Raw genomic sequence first — 21,466 nt, forward strand, 5'->3', positions numbered from 1 at the left:
TGAGTCGTCTACGTTCAATAAGGTAAAACAGCTCAGCACATCAAATTAATCTCTAAGAACAGTATTCTGATTTATGTAAATATGTTCACCAGTAACGGACTTTTATTCTGGCACATAAGGTTGTCACACAAATTATTCGTCATCCTTTTTCTACAATCGCGTTGTAATGACGAAGTGAAGTCAAAGCACAAACTGTCTGCCCTCGAATTCTCTTCCTTCTCTCCTCCTCGTCCATTGTTTAAGATTGTGGATTGACGGGGACCACATGTTTCCCGTGATTTATCTGAACTGGTTAGAAATGGTAACATTCTGAAGGTAAACCATATATTCTTTTCACATTATTGAGATAATAAATTATGACGATGTCTCAAAAAAAGTGCCATGGTCCAGTGTAAGAAGAGAAAGGATATGCATTCAGAATTATGTTTATCATGATGGGAGAATGTGTTGCTAGCTAGCTTAGCCTATTTTTGTAAACTGTTAGCCACCTAATGTTATAATTTTATTTTATAAATAAACGATTTCGCTTGCACAGTCTTTTACAGTTTAGCTACCACAGCGTATTTTGTCCCGTTGCATATATTGCATTGCCCGCGCAAATCAGTTGTTCGATTTTTGTTGTGCTATATTCCTTAGATTACGGAACAACTCGGTTCTGATCTTCACTGTCACAACATCCACAAATATAAACATTTAGAAGCGCAACATTCTATTGCTTAAGTCAAACTGCACAAATGCAAATTTTGAATGTATTAATCTGTAATTTAGGTAATGGTATTTGTTAATGACCAGTTGGATATTGCGTATTATGTTATTTACGTTATAGTTGCCTCATCAGTTGCGTGCTTTGCTTTGGTTACTGTAGGCTTTTTATTCAGTGGAGACGTTCGTCCGTGCCTCTTGATAACAGCAGTAACGTACAGTCTAGGCACATGATGAAGTAAGTTGGTAGTGTTTCTCTTCTGCATCGGCTGTTCTATCAGATATTTTAATGCACAATAATCCTGTTAAGTACAAAAAATCTGCAAACGTTATCAATGCTGCTCCCTTTTTTATTGGCACCCATAAAACGACTACATTGTGGACAGTAATATCCACAAAGTGGGATTTTGATAGTTGTTATTGAACATGAATAAGCCAAGACTCCAGCTGTTGGTATGTGACCACATGGGATGAAACTACACAGGCAGACGTCACATGCTTCCCTTGCCCCTTCCTGACCCTGAACTGTCATGTGCAGAAGTCCGTTAGTCAGACTTATGCTGGGCCTAATTGGGGACGTTCCCCTGGAATCATCAGCCCAAAGAGAAGGAGAGATGAGGAAGCAGCAGACAGAGAGGCCTGGCCCATCAACTGTCTGTTGACCTTGAGAGACAGGGGCTGTCTGAAGGAGTCCAAGAGGGGGTTATTTGGGTGTGTTTTAAATTAAGGCAGGACATTCTACTTGTGCTGCAGTATAAAAGTACAACGCTGAGAAAACCAAACAAACACGTCTAGTCCTTTCATTTCATGACATAGAAGGTGTGTCTTAAAGCCGTTTTGATTTACATGCACTTTCTTTTGGGTATTTGTACCAAAGACTTTTGAACAGTGCTGTATGTGCAGCCTCTCCCGTTGTGAAGTGCAGTGCTGTTTAGTAATGTGGTTTTGTGAAGCAAATGTCACTTGTGTTATGTAAGCTGAGTAAGCAGCCGTTGTGCCAGAGGGTGTAGTCGTGTCTCGGCACATAACCCTGTTGGTAGTGAACAGGAGTGCTCGCACTATTGTTATTAAAAAGGCTAAGCCTTCTGACGGATTGTGCAGCTTTGAGTACACAGAGGCTCAATTTGAGAACCTTTTGGCCTTCAGCCTGTCTTTCCCCTTGTGAGAGCCCACCCCTTTAAGAACTCACATCCTGTGTCATGTCATCCCTTTAAGCCTCTCTACGGTCTCCAGAGTGTCAGACAGGATGTAGGAGGGGCTCTCCCCCCCCTCCCCTTTGGCCTGTCTTTGTCTTACAGTTATGTTGTTATGGTTCCTTGCCTCTTCCTATGTAGAAGCCTATGGGAGCCTGGGTCCCTATAGATGCCATGTGTGTGTCGTGTGTGTGGCAGAAGCACACACATGGACACTCAGTGGTTAACGTGTCCACAACCATCTCCTCCCTGGGAATGTTTTAGTCATCAGCGCTGAAATGTCACAGAGAATGAGTGGGTGGAAGATGGAGGGGAACGGCAGGGAGAGAGGAACAGGGGAACGGAAGGATGGTAGGGGGAGGGATGGAGGGAGAGAGAGAGAGAGAGAGAGGGGGGTGGGGTGGGGTGGAGGGGGTAGATGGATGGCATGGTGAATGCGTTCAGAAGGCTGACAAAGATACACCCTCGCAGCTGTGCTCTGAGGCCGAATCGAAGGAGATGAAGCTCATCGAGGACTCCCACTTCTTGACTCTGTGCTCCTCTCCCCTGTCGTCGTCCCCCCCCCCCCCCCCCCCCCCCCCCCTCACGTGTCCCCTCAGCCCCTCCCCTCCTGACACACGGCTCGTGCTGTGTGTGTGTTGCAGGTGCGGAGAGTGCGTCCAGACTCGCCGACCCCGCCGGCGCCCCGCAGGATGTGATGTCACAGCCGCGCTCCCCTCTTCCTGTCCTGCAGTGTGTGTGCGAGTGGGGAGCGTGTCCCACCCGCACGACAGACGCGGGACACGTTTGAAATGAAACCCCGGAGTGTTAATAAGGAGTCCAGCACCGAGACAGGTTTGTGTGCGTGCGTGTGTAGCGGTCCAATATTCCTCATATACACCAGTATGACTCAGGGCCTCTGCCATAGTTATCCCAGTCAGTCCTACTAAACCACAAAGCTCCTGGAGCAGAAGACATTGTGTTTGCTCCAGCCAAGGGAGCTCTCAGCCTCCCCCCCGCACGGCGGATTATGAACGCACCAAGACCCACTGGCCCTCCACCTCATCTCCCACTCAGTCTGTGCTGAGATGCCAAATGAGTTCAAGTTGTCACACTATTACGTAAACCTGCCTTTTCGGCCGGCAACGCGGCTGCATTTACGCGAGACTGTCTGATGTGCCCTCTGTTGGTTAATAACAGTACGACACCCGGTGTTATTCCTGATTTTCACCTTGACCAGTGAAGCCCTCCTCCCTCCCTCCCTTCCTCGTCAGATGAGGGCAGCAGCAGTAAGGCTCGGGGATCCGGCTCGCTGGGGTCTGGCTCCGGCTCTGGCTCTCTCTACCTGTACGACAGCCAGGACTGGGTCATCTCTCCCAGCTGCTCCCCAGACGAGCCCACCAACCCCATCTCCCCAATGCTGGCGGAGGAGACCTTCCGCTACATGAGTAAGTGTGTGTGTCATTGAGGGCGTGCGAAGAGTCGACTTCTATAAATGTCCTGTTTATGCCCGTGTGTCTCACTGTCAACTTGCACAACGAGAGAGGAAACATTCTCCTATGAGCGAATGCGACTGCTTGCTCTCTTTCTCTCTGTGATTCTCTCTCTCTCTCTCTCTCTCTCTCTCTCTCTCTCTCTCTGTCTCTCTCTCTCTGTCTCTCTCTCTCTGTGTCTCTCTCTCTCCCTTCCCCCAACTCTCATGCTTTCAGTACTCTCTCCCCTCCTCTCCACAATGTGATTGGCATGAGATAAGATCAGGGTAGCAGATGTGTGTGTGTGTGGATGCATGCACGTGTGCTCAACTGAGCATGTGCATATTGGAACAGCTGGGCTAGTCTGTGTTTATGTTAGTGTAGCTTACCGTGCTTGAGTGTTGCTCTACAGTGGTTGAGAATATCTTGGCTATTCTCAGGTTTTATTTTTGTGTTGACTCAACAATACAGTTCCCGTGTGTGTGTGTATGTGGAGTTTGTGGTGAGTGTGTGTGGTGTGTGTGTTTGTTGTGCACGTACCAGTGTGGTCTCTGGCAAGGACAGAGGCATCCACTGATCTGGTCATTAAAGTGCAGCTGAGTGCAGAGAGAGAGAGGTCAGCGTCACGGGACAGACAGAAAAACTGAGGGAGGGAGAGAGAGGAGGGGGGAGAGAGAGGAGGGGGGAGAGAGAGGAAGAGAGGGACAGCAGGATCTCAGGGAGAAAGCAGAAACGCCATGCCGGTGTTAAACATCCACAATGAGGAGCTGTATGAGAATGCCGCTGTGGAAGGTGAGCAATCGCCAAGGGATTTAGATGGAGCTGTGTGTGTGTGTGTGTGTGTGTCACAGCTCTACATGCTCCACCGGTGTCTGCAAGGTCATTGAAAATAGAACCGCCGAATGCAGGAGAGGAGTGTGTGTGCGAGTGCGTCTGACTTGCCTCTGCTCACATCTCAGTGCCTGCACACTGCACAGCGACATGAGACTGTGGTGCCGGTCCAGTCAGCGGGATGCGTCTTAGCACACGGCATGTTTGCACGTCCAAAACGAGGGAAAGAAGACGGTCGTGGATGCGTGCTTCAGGGGCCAGTCCTGCACATGCTGCTGGCGTGTGAAACCCATTAGCATGCATTCCAGCCCCCAGGATGATGCCATGTTACTGGCTAAACTGCCTGCTGGGGTGATGTCATCTTCAGGTGCCAGTTTGTCTCTGCCAGTGTAAGGAGACCTAATGTGTGTGTGTGTGTGTGTAGACACACACTAGGCTGTTAAGGGTTTTGCTGGTGACAGTGCTGTTTTACAGAAAGGTTTATGGTAGGTTGATCATTGCAAGGATTGGAATAACCTTAATGTGTTTGAGTGTTTCTGTCTTTGGGATGGGCTGTGCTCTGGACATGGAAGGCACCCATGTGTGTTCATGAGAGCGAGCGTTACCACCCAGCGAGGATCCTACTGATGACGGAGGGATGTGGGAGTAGGGTGGGGGCTAGGAGGGGGGCCAGGAGGGGTAGGGTGGGGGTGGGCGGCATTTGCCCCACTTCAGACTTCTATAATTAGAGCCCAAGGAAGCCAGAGAGAGAAAGCATGTTAATATTTTAATTTGGGGGCTCTCCAGCAAGGCCCCCCCCCCCCCCCCCCCCCCCCCTCCTGTGGCTGTGTCCCCCACAGACTGCAGGTCAGCAGAGAGAGTTAGTGTCCTGTGGTACATCCCTGTGGTCTAAGACTGGATGACCTATACGAATCCTTTCAGTAACTTGATCTGTTCTCGTCTGGCATAAAGGATCCTGTAGGCTGTTTCCAAAACAATGCTCACACGACGCTAAGCAATCCACGCGACGAGGTTCCGCACAGGCTCAAGCAGCGTAAACACACACGGCTGTCAGAAGAACCCACCCACCCATTTCACTCATTACAGAAGCTCACAGCCTTCCCCCCCCCCTCCCAGAGGAAACAATGATGTTTATTGCATTTAGTCATTTAGCAGACGCTCTTATCCAGAGGCAAGATTATTGGAGGCAAAGGTTCACCTGTGCTTATCTGCTGGTTGATAAGTCACTGCTGGAGCAGGTGGAGGGTTCAGTCCGGTGGATATGCAGTGTTGAGTGTAGTCAGGAGGGTGAAAGGACATCAGCATGTAGTCTGAGGTGGAACCGTGGTCGTTAAGGGGGGGGGAAGATGGCGGCCGGCTACCACCGTTGTGTGTCGATGGAATACGCTGCTAGCGTTGGCATGCAGCAACACACAGAAGAATATGTATTCTTCCCCGAAGGTAAGAGGTGTGTGTGTGTGGTTGTGTTGAGGGAAGGGCTCACGTGTCACTTCCTGTCAGGGTGTACACTTACATGGTGTTTGGGTCTGAGTGTGCGTGTGCTGTGGGTATACAGTTGTGGTGTGTGTGTGTGTGTGCAGGCACACTGATGAGGGCCACGCTGTGTCTCTTGGTATCTCTGTGGCCGCTGTTATTTTTAACTGTGGGAGCTGGTTTTGGGAGGAGAGGGAGAGAGCGAACAGATCTAGAGGTCAGCGAGGGCTTCAGATTACTGGAAGCTAGCTCGCCTAATCCTTCCGCCTCACTGCTCCCTGCTGCCCGGCCATGCAACGTGTCACTTCCTGTCAGAGTCAAAGATCCCACTGTAGCCTGTAGCCACACACGCACACAAGCCACCCTTGTGTGTGTGTGTGTGTGTGTCTGTGTGTGGCTTGGTGTAGCGTTTTAATGTGTGTGTGCGGGGTGTATGTGTGTGTGTGTGTGTGTGTCACACAGTAGGTGAGAGTCTCTGCATGGACAGGACTCCGAGTCGACCTTAACCACAGGGGCTCGTCTCTACCCAGGGGGCAGTGCGGCGGCGTCGGAGCGCCCAGGCAGGTGCCGAACCCACCTCTAACCCTGACCCTGGTGTAGCCGTAGCTGTCTGTAGGACGTCCGTTTAGCTTCTGCTGCGAGCTTCTTCTCTCTTGGTCCATCTCTCTCTCTCTCTCTCTCTCTCTCTCTCTCTCTCTCTCTCTCTCTCTCTCTCTCTCTATCTAGCTCTTGTCTCGAGCAGTTTGTAACTGACTTTCTAACATTTTTCTTCCCTCTCCTCCCTTCCCTCGCTTCCTCTCTCGTCCTCCAGCCTATCTCGCTCTGGAGCCCTCCTCCTTCTCCCACCCTGCCTCTCACGGCCTCTCCAAAGGTAAACCACTGGAACCCTCCCTCCCTCCGCCTCTTTCTCCCCTCTCTCTTCGGCCCCTTTCTCCACGGTTTCAGAGTGCGAGGGGGGGGGGAGCTCCTCGAGCATGCCCGCGGAGGGGCTCTCTTCCCTGCGTCCCACCAGGCCAAGCGGGCCCTGCGGGGTCTGGAGCTCCTCCCTCTCTCTCTCTCTCTCTCTCTCTCTATCTCTCGCTGTCTCTGGCGTCCTGTGTAGCTCTGCTGGCGTGCTCAGCGCTATCTTGTAGCCTCGCTAGCGTGTAGACGCGGAACAAGCCGCAGTAGGAATGACCGTAGGGTCGTTCGTTTATTGTGTGTGCATGCTGAAGTATACCTCGTCATTGGAGTTTGAGCGTTTCTTTTTGGGTAGGGGGTGGGGTGTTGCACGACGCGTGGTGTTTTTGTGCGCACGCGTGTGTATGTGGCTGTATGCGTGCCCATGCCGGCACGCTCCTCCTCTAACAGCCCCGTCCGTCCGTCCGTCCTCCAGTCCTCAGCGGAGAGCGGGTGGAGCAGATGACCAGGACCTACGATGACATCGACGTGGTCACGCACCTGCTGGGCGAGGTAAGCAAGTCGGCGCCCGCCGCCGCCGCCACTCACACGGCCACGGCCTTGTTGCGATGGGGGGGGGGCTTACCGTCTTCCCGTTGTCTCTCGATTGGACAGCGCGACCGGGACCTGGAGCTGGCGGCGCGGATCGGTCAGTCCCTGCTCCAGAGGAACCAGCTGCTCCAGGAGCGCAACGATTCCCTGGAGGAGCAGCTAGCGCAGGCCCTGGACCAGGTACGCACGCACACACACACCCCACACAGGCACGCACTATAAAGGGGCTCGACCCAGGTCACATGGGCACACCCGACGAGCCACGCGAGAGCCCGAGAGTCACGTGTTCGACGGTCTCCCCGTTCCCAGGCGCACCAGCTGCAGCACGAGCTGGGCCAGAAGGAGGAGCTGCTGCGCATGGTGGCCAGCGGGGAGGAGGAGAGCGACACCGACTCCAGCTGCTCCACGCCGCTGCGCCCCCGCCAGCCACCGGGGGGCGCCCCGGTGCTCAGCCAGCTGGAGAGCCTGCAGGGGAAGCTGTCCGAGCTGGAGGAGGAGAACATGACCCTGCGCTCTGAGGTACAGTGCACGCGCATGCACGCGCACCCAGGTTGTGTGGTCCCGTGCTCGTGTGTGACCTCCCCCCCCCCCCCCTGGTTTTCCGCGTCCCCAGGCGTGTCACCTGAAGAACGAGACCGTCACATACGAGGAGAAGGAGCAGCAGCTGGTCAGCGACTGTGTCAGGGAGCTCCGTGAGTCACACGCACAGGCACACACACACACACACACAGGCACACACACACACACACACACAGGCACACACACACACGCACAGGCACACACACACAGGCACACACACACACACACACACAGGCACACACACACATGCACAGGCACGCACACAGGCCATAAATATGGATGGACATTATAGGAGCGTATGGGGGATCTTAGGTTGATGGGAGCAGGATGTGTTCCTGAAGTGTGTGTGTGTGTGTGTTGTAGGCGAGTCCAACAGTCAGATGGTGGGCCTGTCGGACGAGCTGTCCAAGAAGAACGAGGAGGTGCTGAGGCACCAGGAGGAGATCTCTGGCCTGCTCTCCCAGATGGTGGACCTGCAGCACCGCGTCAAAGAGGTGCGGAGCAGCAGGAGGAGGAGGGAGGGAGGGGCTTAGGGATGGAGAGGAAGGGACAGGGGGATGGGAGGAGATGGGGAAAGGGTGATGGTTGTGATTGGTGATGTGTGTGTGTGTGTTTCCACAGTTGGCTCTGGAGAAGGAGGAGCTGAGGATTCACCTGCAGGCCTCCAAAGATGCCCAGAGACAGCTGACTGCTGAGGTGAGCCCCACACACCCCACTACTGCACACACACACACACACCAGTACTGCACACACACACACCTCCTCATGTCTCCTGGTCTGTGAGCATGACTGTGGGTGTGGGTTCATGCCCTTAATCTGCTGTGCCCAGCATGTGAAGGCAATGTCCAAACTGCAGAGTGGCATGGATTGATAACAAAGGAGCTTATGAAACATTGTCATAAACTGTTTTATTCCAGGGCACCTTCATTTCTGCCTCCCTTATCTGTTTACCATGGAAACAGCCATCTCATACCTCAATTACCCTGCACACTGCTGAACAAAACAACGTTTGATGGCCAGGACAGCAGTTTGACGCGCGTGTGTGTGTGTGTGTGTGTGTGTGTGTGTGCAGCTGAACGAGCTGGCTGACAGGAATGCAGAGTGTGTGGGCATGCTGCAGGAGGCCCAGGAGGAGATCAGGGAGCTGCGGAACAAGAACACCCCCGCTGCAGGCCTGCGCAGACACCTGCCCTACGGCCTCTTCCCCATGGTGAGCACACACACACGCTCTCCTGACTGACATCGTTGGGATGGCTAGCTGAAGAGTGTGTGTGTGTGTGTGTATTGCAGGACTCTCTGGCTGCGGAGATCGAGGGCACCATGAGGAGAGAGATGAGCGTGGAGGAGGAGACTGCTTTTCAGGACCAGAAGTCAGTCCCTATCCCCCCCCTACACACACACACACGCCCCTCAGCATCCACCACACCATGTTTCATTCCCAGAATTCACCTCTATCCTTCCTCGGTGACCCCCCCCCCCCTCCTCCAGGGTCTCCCAGAAGCGCGTGTTTAAGACCGTGCGCTCCGTCAACGAGTCCGTGGAGCGTCTGGCGGGGATGGCCACGCCCCCCATCCCAGGCTCTGGACGCAGCTGCCTGGTGATGACCGCCCAGCCCTTCCAGTCCAGCCAAGCGCAAGACGGCGACCGGTAAGTTCCTTGAGGGTTTAGGTTGGTTGAGGGGCAGTTCTATGGGCGTATGTGAAGCCCTCTGTGACATGCTTGCGTGTAAAAAGGGCTATACAAATACATTTGATTTGATTAAGTGAGCACCTGTACGATCGGGTCGGTTCAGTCGCCGTCGGGTGAAAAGTGCGACGGGTTTGTTGAGTCTCGTCTCCGTGCGCCCAGGGAGGAGGTGAGGCTCGGCCAACCTGGCGCCCCGGGGGGGAACGACCTCGTGTCCGCCCTGCACCGCCTGTCCCTGCGCAGGCAGAACTTCCTCTGCGAGCGCCAGTTCTTCCAATCGGAGCGGGACAGGAAGTTGCAGGCCACGGGGGCGGAGTCGGACGCGGAGGGCAGCGGCTGCAGCTCTCCGATGGGCAGCTTCGTGTCCTCCTTCACCAACCTGTCCGAGTTCTCCGTGTCCTCCAGCTGTTTCAAGACCTTCCTGCCGGAGAAGCTGCAGATCGTCAAACCTATGGAGGGTGAGGACGCAGCACAGTGGAGACCCACTGTTGAGTGCTTGATTCCAATAGGTTCTAGGGGCTGACTTGGGTTAATTCGATCAAATTACACATGTCACATGTAAGCTGGTTAGATGGGTTTGGATGGGGTGGGGTTAGGTGCACTTAGATGGGGTTGGATGGGGTGGGGTTAGGTGCACTTAGATGGGGTTGGATGTGAGCAGTCTGACCTCTGACCCCCCAGGCTCCCTGACGCTGCACCACTGGCAGCAGCTGGCCAAGCCCCACCTGGGCACCATCCTGGACCCCCACCCTGGCGTGGTCACCAAGGGCTTCCGCCCGCTGGCCCAGGACGCCGAGTACCGCCTGACCGACCTGGAGGAGGACGAGGAGGACGAGGATAAGAAGGAGGAGCCCTGGGAGGAGGAGGAGGAGGAGAAGGGAGAGGAGGAGGAGGAGGAAGGAGGGATCACCTTCAGAGTGCAGAGTTCCTCCACGCCGGAGGAGAGGCGGGAGAGAAAGCGTTCTCTCTCCCCTGTCCCCGCCCCTCCCCTGACCCCGCCCCTGGCTCCTCCTCCTCCCCCGCCGGCCTGCCTCAGCCTCCCCACCTCTGACCTCACCGTGACCCCTGCCGACATCATCAGGACCTCCACCGCCCTCTCGCCCTCTCAGTGCGTGCCCGCAACCACCCTTGCCTGCGTCCAGTCACAGAGTTTGATGACCACGTCGATGACGACGACGACGACGTACTCGGGTAAGCGTCGGTCACGGCACGTCCTCGTGTTGTAGGCTCGACCGTTCAACTGTGGTCAGCTCGAGTCGCATTCGTTTTGATGAGTGACTGTGTGTGTGTGTGTGTGTGTGCGTGCTCCAGGTCAACACCCGGGGAAGTGCCAGAGCTCCACATCCTCCACCTACACGTTCACCACCTGTCGCATCCTGCACCCCACTGACATCACCCAGGTCACCTCCAGGTACGGCCCTCTCCCTCCACTCTGATTGGCCGCTTAGTTATGGCCCCCTGTGTGTGTGTGTGTGTCTGAGCCGCACCGTGTTCACGTGTGTCTCCCTCCCCCCAGCTCCCACTGTCAGCCCTCGTTGTTGGACCACACCCCCAGCTCCCTGAGGACCGGCCCCAGCACCCCGGTGACCCCCTGCAGGCTGAGCCTGGTCGAGTCCTTCCCCCCTTGCCGCCCCCCCGCCGCCCCCCCCGGCGGCCTGGCCAAGCTTGTGCTGGAGAAAGGCATCTCCGCCGCCGACGCCCCCCGAGCCCCAGCCGGCTCCGCCCCCCCCCGACCCTCTCTCCCCCCCCCGTGCCCGCTGCCCGGCACCCCTCCCAACTCGCCCTCCCACTCCCCCCCGCGCTCCCCCGTGCCCTTCCGGCCCCGCCCCGTCCCCGCCGACAACTTCCTGGCGTCCCGCCCGGCGGAGCTCTTCCTCCAGGACGTGTACGGCCTGCGGCTGGGCCGCGCCCCTCGCCCCCACCTGCCCAGCCCCTCCGCCGCCCCGCCCGCCCTCGGCCACGCCGCCGACACGCCCGGGGCCAGGCCTGACCCCATCAACCTGGTGGAGAGGCTGCGCCGCCTGGGATTGGTCAAGGTGCTCCGGGGGAGGGCGCCGGAAGGCCCGCCCCGCCAGGACTCGTCCACCTTCGTGGCGGCCGGCGGGGGCAGCCTGCTGGACGGCCTGAGGAGGAACCAGAGCCTCCCAGTCCTGATCGGAGGGCGGGGGGCGTCCGTCGGCAGCCCCACCCAATCAGGGCCGCCGCCGGCACACCCCACCTCCCTCGCCATCCCCCCGCCCACCTGGGGCAGCCTGAGGGAGCCTCGCTCTGTCCGCCGGCCAGCCTCCCTCTCCCACGTCCCGCCCACGTCGCCCGACCCGCTCAAACGCTGACGAGGACGGGGTGAGACTGAACAGTCATCACCAGCCCTCCCTCTTCTTTCAGACTGATGGGTGGAGGAGATGAGGAGCTTTAAACGACCTTGTTTCTTTTTTGGAAAGCACAACATGGGTGGACTTGAGGTTTGCATCGATGCCAGGGTGTGTGTAATGTACACGTGTGTGTGTGTGTGAAGACTTTGACAAAGCCTTAGCTTGCCTGTTAATGGGTAACTCTACTGTTCCCAACGCCCCTGTCCCCTGGGAGGGTGGAGCCCTCTCCCTGTCGCTCTAGCCTGGGGTTCACTGAGGCTCTGGAAGCTCTGGAGGCACATGAGATGGAGGGAGGAGAAAGGATCAAAGCAAGTGGAAGAAGGTTTGAGAAAGGAAGAATTGGAGTGAGAGTAGAAGGGGAGGAGGACAGTCACGGCAGGTGTGTTATTCCAGGAAGAGAGACGGAGGGAGAGGGGGAGAGAGAGAGAGAGAGAGAGCATCCAGAGCCTCACCACTTTAAGGGCTTATCCTCTGTGCCGAATAGAAGCTCGTTTTGGAGCCGATCTAAGCCCCTACTCTCCATCAGCCTGTCCAGACCTGATCTGATTGGTGGATACACTGGGGGTGTTGGCCCTAACTCACCCCTCTGATTTGACTGACTTATAAGTGCTTCCACATTGTGCACACCCATCCAATCCAGTTGGATCTCCCCAAGTGCATTTTGAGGGTTGGTCTTAGATGGGGATCTTGGAGCGTCCTGTAGTTGTTAGCTAGCATCAGTAATTGTCTGTTATCTCCAACCTACTGTAGGAACCAGGCTGGTACCCAAGATTTGGTGAACCCTTTGCTTTGCTGTTGTCAAGTGACTTTGCAATAACCCCCCCCCCCCCCCCCTACCATGAGTGTCCCCCGTGGCATGTTCGAAACTGCCTGCTTCTTGCCTACAGGTCCCAGCATGCACCTGCATCCTCTGCCAGGAAGTGGGGCCATGCTGAATGCGAAGCGGGGGGAATGAAACCTGTTGCGACTTAGTTGGGTGTTGTAGTCCTCGTCTGACTTGACAGGTCCTCTCTTTTCCTTCAGGTCTTTTTAAGGAAGTGGTGTTAAGCCTTAAAGGGGAAGCCAGCACTGTTTATACGGGATGTTTTTGTCAAGCCATGTTTGTATTTGAAATTACAGGCACTTAGTAGGATGTGTAAGCTCATATGTTGTTTTGGAGGAAGTGCAAGATGGGATTTCCCACTGACTTTGGACCTATCTGTTAAAGGGAAGTGCCACTGTTTTTTCCATTGCCAGTCAGTCACCTTATCTCATGCCCATGGCATGTTCAGGTGCAGTCACATGTGGTCATATGCAGTGTCATCCAGGGGGAACGACCTCTGCTGGCCTCAGTTCTGATCGTGGGCTCCGTCGTTATGGGAGGGTCACTTCAAGGGCACGTGTGCTACTCACAGTTGCCACTAGAGGGAGGAGACGGGTTAGAGATGTGGCTGGAGCAGCAACAAGATGAAGAGGAAGTTGGGTTCAGGCTATGCGAGCGACCTTGACCTTCAACCCCGGTTTGACCTCCCTCTCTGATGCTCTGTGCTGACTGGGCCTTTCCTGTCATCGACTGCACTTTTTATTCATTTACCTAGATGCCATTTACTGCTCACACATAGGTATGATATTACTGACAAATGTTACTATGAGACTAATTTAGCATCACTTCGTGTAGCTTATAGTTTATAACCATGAATGCCATTTAGCATTTCATTTGGAGATTTTAATATATTATGCTTTTGTGTTTGTTTGGAGACTTACCCGTCAAAAAGGGATTCCATGACTACATTTCTTAGCTATCCGTTCAAACCAAAACTCTCCAGACAATTTTTAGGAAATGAAATGCTTTTTTTGGTTTGTTTGTGTGTACAGTATATGTGTTGTAATAATAGAACTGACCTATTTAATGAATATAAGCTTCCTGTTTGATAACGAGTGCTATTTTTGGAGAGGCAGGGAGGGAGGGGATATGTGGCCACTGTTTATACCCCTGAACAGCACGGTCCATTCATAGCGTTGTTTAGCACCCTGTCCTGGTTGATGACGCCACATGCTGGTGGAGAATGGCTGTCCGGTGACAGTGGAGAACGTTATGACTTCATGCCTCCACCTCTTTTGCCTGCCCTTTGTAAAATACTCACATGATTGTCCTTTTCGTTGCTTCTTTTTTATTAAAGTAAATAAAAACAATATGGTGGCGTTTGTTTTCCATGGATTCTATCCTACAACCCAACACAAAATCAGGATTTCTAAGAGTTCAAATGAGAAGTCGGCCTAACTTTTTAGACTCGCAGTGCCAATGTCTTAGATAGCAAACCTATATATGGGTCAAATAGTGGTGCAGTCCTTGGGGTCTTGTAAGCCTGTAGTTAACGCCACAGTGAATGTCAATGGATGGACCAGCTGTGTGACCATGTCATGGCACCACAGGTTGCCTTCTCCAGTACAGTAACCTCTACTAGACCTGGTCACATCCTCACATGGGGCAGATTTTGATGCTGTCCGAGTGGGAGCTGAACTGACCCAGAGCAAAGTCCAGGCCCACCCCCACCCCGCTGCCCACCCCGAAGGCGGCGTACAGGGGCTGGGTGAAGTTGGCGCGGAAGGTGTGCAGGTGCTCCATGCTCTCGGCCACGGCGTAGAAGGAGAGCGTTCCCACCGCGGCGTCCAGGAACAGGCCCACGCGGGGCGAGTAGGCCACGGGGATGTCCTTCTTCTGGCTGTCGTGCATGGCCGAGCAGCAGGTGTCCGACAGCTCCAGGCTCCACGACTGGGCGTTGTAGCCCAGCCCCGCCTTCGAGTCGGACCCTTTCCTCTTCAGGGCGCCGTAGGCCACGCCTATGGAGGAGCCCCGGCCCCTCCACTCCACCTCCCAGTAGCAGCGCTGGGTGGAGAGGGGGTTGAGGCACAGCACCTGGGTCCAGCTGTCGAAGCGCTGGGGGATGTCGGGGGAGGGCTGCGCCGCCCCCTGGAGGGTGGCCTTGGTGTTGCCCTCCGACAGGCTGAGGCGGCGGTGGGACGTGTTGGAGTCCAGGACCAGGTTACAGACGTCTGGGGGGGGAGGGGGAGGCGGTCAGGTGGAGAGAACTAGGGGAGGGGAATCTTAAGATGTTTTTGTGATGATCGTATGTGAGATGCGATGGTTTTGATCTGACTCACATTGCAGGAACTCTTCTCTGGTCCTGGGCTCTGGGGCCTGGATACAGTCTATGCTGATCTCCCTCACTGCACAAGAGGAAGGATCACAAACCAGGTTAATGGATTCTAAACAGACACTCTCCTCAGGCAAAGCCAGGACTAAGAGGAGGTGGAGACCAGAATGACCTACATCCAGGGAAGGATGGGGTGTTGTCCAGGAAAGGGCTGTCGACTGGAGAATCCAAGAAAAGGCTGGGATTTACTGTTCATCAAAGGGAAATGTTTGAGATCGTTAGCACAAAACATGCTTATGACACAGAGCAGTTGATGAAGACATGCAGAAATGAACTGATTAATGCATTTGACAAAATACTGCCTTGGATCACTCACCTTCAGTTGGTGTTTCAACCACAGTGCCCATTCCCCCTGTAGAGAGGTCAGATAACTATCATTAGACAATGTTCCTAAATAATCTGCAATGTGCTTAAAAGCCAAGGTCAAGTTAAACTTTTGGACACTAAAGTCTTGTAATGAGTAAGTGTAAAAGGGAAATGTTGCTTTGAATACAAGCGTCTGCTAAATTAATTAGATGTAATGTACAATTTAGCATTTAAACTTGAGACACATTTTGAGGGTGAGGACTGACAGGAGTTGGCTGCAGGGGTGCTGGCTGCAGGCTGCGCTGGTGTGGCCGTGCGGCGATGGGAGCGGAACAGACTCGTTATGGAGGCCATCCGACTGAAACCTGTGGAGATGTGACACCAACATGAGTGACTCGAAAAATTAAAAGTGAGGTTGGTTGTCCAATTGTCATCTGAAATGTGTCAATAACGTATGAATATCAATGCAATTCAAGAAACAATTCCTGTGATTTTGTATCCATTCTTACCTGATGAGGCCTGAGGTGCTGGGGCTGGGGTCGGGGCTGGGGTCGGGGCTGGGGTCGGGGCTGGGGCAGGTGTGTGGAAGACCTGGGTAGGCTCAGGTTGGTTCCACAGAGAATGTGACTCTCTGCGGCTGGGGGTGGAGCTAGACCTAGGGCTGGGGCTGGGACTGGGGGCTGCCAGCAATGAGGAAACAGGAAAGAGAAAATGATGTTTGCTACACAGTATGATGAAGTAATAATAAATATGTTGTGTGTGTGTGTGTTGCTACATGTTTCTTTCTCTTCTCTCCTCTGCTTGTCTCTGGTTCTTGGTGGACTTTTGTTTCCTCTGTCAACTTTAGAACAGGACACAGGAGAGTAGATACACATGAACAACAATGTACAATGCACAACACTTCACAGTAATCCTTATTTTATAATAATAGTCATACTACAGACTACATATTTGTCAGCTTGTGGGTGTGCGATGTCTTTGTACTGTCATTTCAAAGTGGTCCCCAACATGAGCTCTCACCTCTCGGCCCGTCACGGGATCGGACATCTTGGGCTCTCCGACCCACACCTGGAAGAGAAGAGAGCAGTCAGATGAGAAACACAGAACAGTCTGGAATGTCTCTGTTTCATGATACTGGAAATGTAACAACTAGCTGCATAGTCTTATCTGGTCAGTGCTGAAGATCATTCCTATATGCCGTTGCCATGTGTACAGTACCTTGCCCCCGCCTCTCTGGCCCCCGATCCCCAACAGAAACGCTTGGTGTCGGAGCTGCAACACACAACGAAATGCTCATATCGTGTTTACAGGATATGACACGTGATTGAGAACAAAGGGAGGGGCAGAAGAGATGCTGACTGGCAGACAGTACATACCTTGAGGACGGCTGTTGTTTGTGTTCCGAGTGCCCAGGCCAGACAACACTGGGGGTAAATATCCAGGTGAATAAACATTGTACTGTTGTACTAAAGAAGGTCAATTGCTATGGTTAACCCTCCTGCTGTATTCATGTAGATGCAGGTTGAGTAAGTGGACACTTACATTTTAAGAAACCTCCCATTTTCTGATCCCCATTCTTGGCTATGATGAAACAGATTGACAGTGAGTACAGGTTTGTCACGTTTACGCTAACAACCTCTTATTAGCTTTCATTGAGAAACCCCAGATGTTGGATCTGAATATGAATTGTGAATTTGTACTTACCGCTGTCTCCCAAAGTGAACAGTGTTGTGTCATTCACTGTGGAAAGAAATGATATTAACACAGTGGTAAACATTGGGAAAACTATTGTGTGTGTGTGCAGGTGTGTGTGAGTGTGTGTACTCCTGACAGACCTGTCTTGGTAATCTTGTCCAGCTCCTGGTTACACAAGTCTTCCACCTTTTCTCTCAGGTCCAGGATGAAGTCACGCACAGGCTCGTAAGAAGCCTCAGGATTGGCCAGCACACTGGGGAGGTGTCCCGCCTCCAACGGACTGCTGAGGGACTCAAACGTCTACAGAGAAGGATCAGCACACTGGACTCTTAATGACATTCTTTGGTGACGTCTGGTTGAGTTTCAATTCAGCAGAGTCTGAGTACAGTAGATTGACGTACAGAGAGTAGAAGATCATATATTTATGAGTCCGTATCTGACAGTACTGGACATGAATACTTCAAAACCAAATCTGTGAAAGAAACCCACCTCCAGGAAGTAGATGTTGTCTTCGCACCTGACCAGGTCCTTCATCTCCATGTCCCTTCTCTTCCGCTCGGCGATCTCATCCTCCAGCTTGTCCACCACCTCCTGGGCCTCCACTACCTTCTCCTGCCCGGTGGAGTCCATCACCTCCTCCACCAGCTCCTGCAGCTTCTCCAGGGAGCGCTGGAGGTCCGACAGGGTGAGCTCCACGTCCTCGTTGACCCTCGCTGCCGAGCGCTGAACATACACACACACACACAAGCTCATGGATGAAGTGGACGATGGATGGACGTGAGCGGTCTGTGGGAAGGGCTTGTTCTTTGTCCTGACCTTCATGGCCTCCACGGTCTTCTTCATCTCCTTCAGCTCCGCCTCTCTCTCCTTCAGCCTCTGGTGGTTCTCAGTCTGCACCCCCGACAGCTCTTTCTGAACAGGGGAAACCTCGGCCACGTTACACACCAGTGTTGACATTACAACACACACTCACACACACACACGGCTGAACAACAAAAGAAGAAAAGGTATAAATAGAGTGGTTGCTAAAAGAGACGGACAGAAAGGGTGGAACTGTCCGGATGGACTGGAATGCTGTTTGGTTTGCTGTCATTGTGCTTACATGCTTACATGATTTCCCACATGGGACACAACAGAAAATGCTGCATTATCACCTCTGATAGGACACCACAGCCAGCACACACACACACACACACACACAGGAACAAGATGTTCCTGGGAATAAGAAGTCTTCACAATAGGGAAAACACTCCATTATCACCTCAGATGAGACACTGTCTCACACACACACACACCCACACACACACACTCATGCTGGAACACTTCAACGTGAACAATGAGTCGTCACCACAGCGACTGAAGGAATTGCAGTTTCTGGGTGTGAATGGATCACCTGCATCAGGCCAGTTCAACTGGAAACAGTTTGTGTCCACATCTAAAGTTGTATCACCTGTATGCTGGCTTGACTCGGTGACGACCATGGGATCGTTTGTTACGGCTCAATGTGTGGGCAGCAGGTGTGTCTGCCTGCGTCAGAGGTGGAGGCTGCGGCCCCCGGGGCTCACCTGTCTCTCCATGCGCACGGCCTTGGTGGAGGCGCTGTCGTGCCCCTTGTGCTCGTTACTGGTGCACAGCCAGCACACGTACATCTTACACTGGCGGCAGTAGAACTCCTGGAGGTACTTGTGCTGGGTGCAGATCTTCTGGGCCAGCTGACCCATGGGAGGGATCAGCTCATGGTTCTTCAGCGCCGCCTTGGTACGGTGCGGCTTCAGGTGGGCCTCGCAGTATGAGCTCATGCACGCCAGGCAGCTCTTCACGGCGGCGCGCTGCTCGCCGTGGCACATGTCGCAGGGCACCGCCGAGGGCGACAGGACGGCGGAGCGGGCGCGCCCCCCCCGGCCTCCGGACGAGGCTCCGGACGGCGGGCGGAGGGTGCTCCTCAGAGACTCCCGCAGGGCGGAGCTCAGGGAGCCCTTGCGGAGCTGCTCCACGGCCTCGGCCAGCATGGTGTTCCTGGAGAGCGAGGGCTTGGGGCTGAAGGACTGCCGGCACTGGGGGCAGCTGTACGCGCCCTTGGGGTCGTCCTTGCTCCAGTAGTCCTTGATGCAGGCCATGCAGTAGCTGTGGCCGCAGGGGATGGTGACGGGGTCCCTGGGCAGGTCCAGGCACACGGGGCAGTTGAACTGCTCGTCTGTCCACAGCTTGCTCATCCTGACACGGCGGAGAGGAGGAGAAGGAGGAGGAGGAGGAGAAATGTAGGTCGAGATCGATCCGGGCAGAAGTGGGAAGATGAGAAATCTCCAAGGAGATTCTCACAGAGAAAGGAAAAGTTAGAGAGAACCAGAGAGAGACAGAGTAAGTCTAAGTTCTGCAGCCTTTCCCAAGAGGTTCAGAGCGTTGTAGGCATCTCCAGAGACTGAGCCTAGCTCTCCTGGGTGAAAATCAAGACAGGTATTGGAGGGGCGGGGTCACAGCCCACGGAGCAGGTTTGGCGGGAAAAACAGGTGATAATGGGAGTTTCCATCTGACTGTGACTTTGACTAGGAAGACACTACCGCATACCTAAGCTCTCACACACACACACGCACGCACACACACACACACACACACACACGCACAGGAACCCAGAAGTGGCAACTCTAACAGTCACCTCAGACGGTTGGAGTCACATGCCCTGTGTGATGGCTGGTACCGTCACGTCAATCTTTTGAGATTCACGCCTGAGCAGTTGAACCTGAGACCAGGCGTTCTCTCAGTCTGGAACACACACAGAACTTAGATAGGAAGTGAATCAACGTGACGTCGAGATAGAATATGGGGCTTGTTGTTTGCATTCTGAAAGCATGCCAAATCCTTGACGTAACTGGGAAGCATGTGACAGTGAATATTCCAATGCAATTGTAAAATTGTGTGTTATATTGTGTTAGACCAGTGCTAGCAGTGCTTCTTAACTTCTGGGAGGCAAAGTGCTTTGTTGTCTTGATTAGCATAGAGCTGGAGAGCCAGATGTGGTTTCTATGTCAGTGAGCCAAGAGCTAATGACTTCATCACAGGATTGACCTTGAAGGGGCTGGCTAGCACTGGTGATTTAGAGGTTTAGATGCGATAAGGGATTCAGTATTTGGCGTAGGGAGATATGCTCACAAACACTCACAGACACACACACAATTTCAAAAATGAAACCATGCATGTGCCAGCAGTCGGGTTGGTGGTTTCATGACTGCATTATTTGTTTTCCCCTGAAGAGGTCCCACTCCACCTCAAGAAACTGAACCTTCCCATGCAAGTCTAGTTTAGTTACTGTCTAACTTTGATTAATCTCCTCAGCAACAAGATTATTCAGATCATGAAAAACTAATTTGGAATCCAATTAGACCGTTCAGTCCCAATGCTCTGTTGGAGTGGTGAGCTTTTTCTTGATGAGATTCCAGTCAAAAGTCACAGAGAAATATACTCTTAGGTTAAGATATCGGCTAAAAATATACACAAATGATTAAGTGAAGTTATTTAATGAGAGAAAAAAATCTGTATTTGAGCGTCTTCAAACGCTCCGCAAGTGCATTGTGTGTGTGTCATGTTCTGCGGTTGCCTCGCGAAGGAGAACAGGTGAGTGTTGTTCTCGGTCCTGGGTGGAGGGCAGCGGGCAGGACGAGGACAGACACACGGTTTGGGTTCCACCTAGGGGGGGGAAACTTGGTCAGCATCCCTGACTGTGTGTCACGGTGACGACGGAGATGATGGCGGCCTCCCTGAGGGGCTGCGGGGGCCCACAATGTCTGCTGTGTCTGGCCTCCTCACTGGGCTCTTTGTGAGGCCTGGGCTCCCTGTTGGCATGGCTTCAGACACCCCAATGGAGGGACACAGACAGACAGACAGACAGACAGACAGACAGACATACAGACAGACATACAGACAGCCAGAAAAAGTAATCCCTTGCTCTCCTCTTTCTGACTGAACACCGGTCTGTGTGTGTGAGAGAGAGAAACAGTTTCTGAGAGACACAGTTGCATACGAGCTAGTCTAGGAGCTGAGGACATTTCAGCACGTCTTATCTAGTGAACGGACCCTGCAGCACTTTGGCACTCTGCCCCCACTAGAGCAAAGCCAGAATCCCCCACCTCCCTCCTCCATCCCTCCATCCCTCCATCCCTCCTCCATCCCTCAATCCCTTTCCACCATTCGTTTCTTCTGCACCTGAATCTCATGAAACGATTCCTTGTCACTCTGGACTAAGTATCCAGAAAACACACCTCACTGTGTGACCAATGGCTTGTGCTGCTACAGGCAGAGCCCTACAACAAGCTTCGATAACAGTTTATCTACTTTTGGGAAATAAAAACAAAACACTTTGTTTCATTGAAGATTCATTTTACATCGACTGTGGTCCATGTCTCAAATATGTTCTCTGTGCATCGCCTGCCATGTGTTCACACCGTGATGTGATTGGACCGGGTGCTATATCTACATCTGACTGGAAAGCTGTCCATCTT

General features: G+C 53.4%; 2 protein-coding genes across 7 annotated transcripts; one reads left to right on the forward strand and one right to left on the reverse strand.

Moving 5' to 3' along the window:
* Window positions 1–205: 205 nt before the first annotated feature.
* Window positions 206–13,404, forward strand: trak2 (trafficking protein, kinesin binding 2). 6 transcript variants are annotated; one of them, XM_047031215.1, is made up of 17 exons: window positions 206–315; window positions 2,495–2,729; window positions 3,149–3,322; window positions 6,462–6,521; window positions 7,026–7,102; window positions 7,205–7,321; window positions 7,451–7,660; window positions 7,755–7,833; window positions 8,084–8,214; window positions 8,342–8,416; window positions 8,793–8,930; window positions 9,011–9,090; window positions 9,209–9,367; window positions 9,569–9,864; window positions 10,088–10,597; window positions 10,718–10,817; window positions 10,923–13,404. In XM_047031215.1, exons 2-17 carry the CDS (start codon window positions 2,687–2,689, stop codon window positions 11,737–11,739), a joined length of 3,066 nt encoding a protein of 1,021 aa, XP_046887171.1. In that variant the 5' UTR covers window positions 206–315; window positions 2,495–2,686; the 3' UTR covers window positions 11,740–13,404. The 6 variants fall into 6 exon arrangements, with proteins under 6 accessions (XP_046887171.1, XP_046887170.1, XP_046887172.1 ...); XM_047031214.1 differs by having other exon boundaries at window positions 2,540–2,729; XM_047031216.1 differs by lacking the exon at window positions 6,462–6,521 and having other exon boundaries at window positions 207–315; window positions 2,540–2,729.
* trim25l (tripartite motif containing 25, like) lies at window positions 12,579–19,403 on the reverse strand. The gene is made up of 16 exons (XM_047031221.1): window positions 18,539–19,403; window positions 17,790–17,885; window positions 17,463–17,696; window positions 17,114–17,273; window positions 16,983–17,018; window positions 16,821–16,859; window positions 16,655–16,702; window positions 16,497–16,550; window positions 16,299–16,346; window positions 16,054–16,119; window positions 15,788–15,958; window positions 15,545–15,643; window positions 15,289–15,324; window positions 15,089–15,160; window positions 14,920–14,985; window positions 12,579–14,811 (listed from the first exon to the last, which is right to left on the reverse strand). The coding sequence occupies exons 1-16, from the start codon at window positions 19,184–19,186 to the stop codon at window positions 14,237–14,239; spliced, it is 2,448 nt and encodes an 815-aa protein (XP_046887177.1). The 5' UTR covers window positions 19,187–19,403; the 3' UTR covers window positions 12,579–14,236.
* Between the last annotated feature and the right edge of the window lie 2,063 nt (window positions 19,404–21,466).

Source organism: Hypomesus transpacificus, chromosome 12 (genome assembly GCF_021917145.1).
Source record: "Hypomesus transpacificus isolate Combined female chromosome 12, fHypTra1, whole genome shotgun sequence".
Lineage (NCBI taxonomy): Eukaryota > Metazoa > Chordata > Actinopteri > Osmeriformes > Osmeridae > Hypomesus > Hypomesus transpacificus.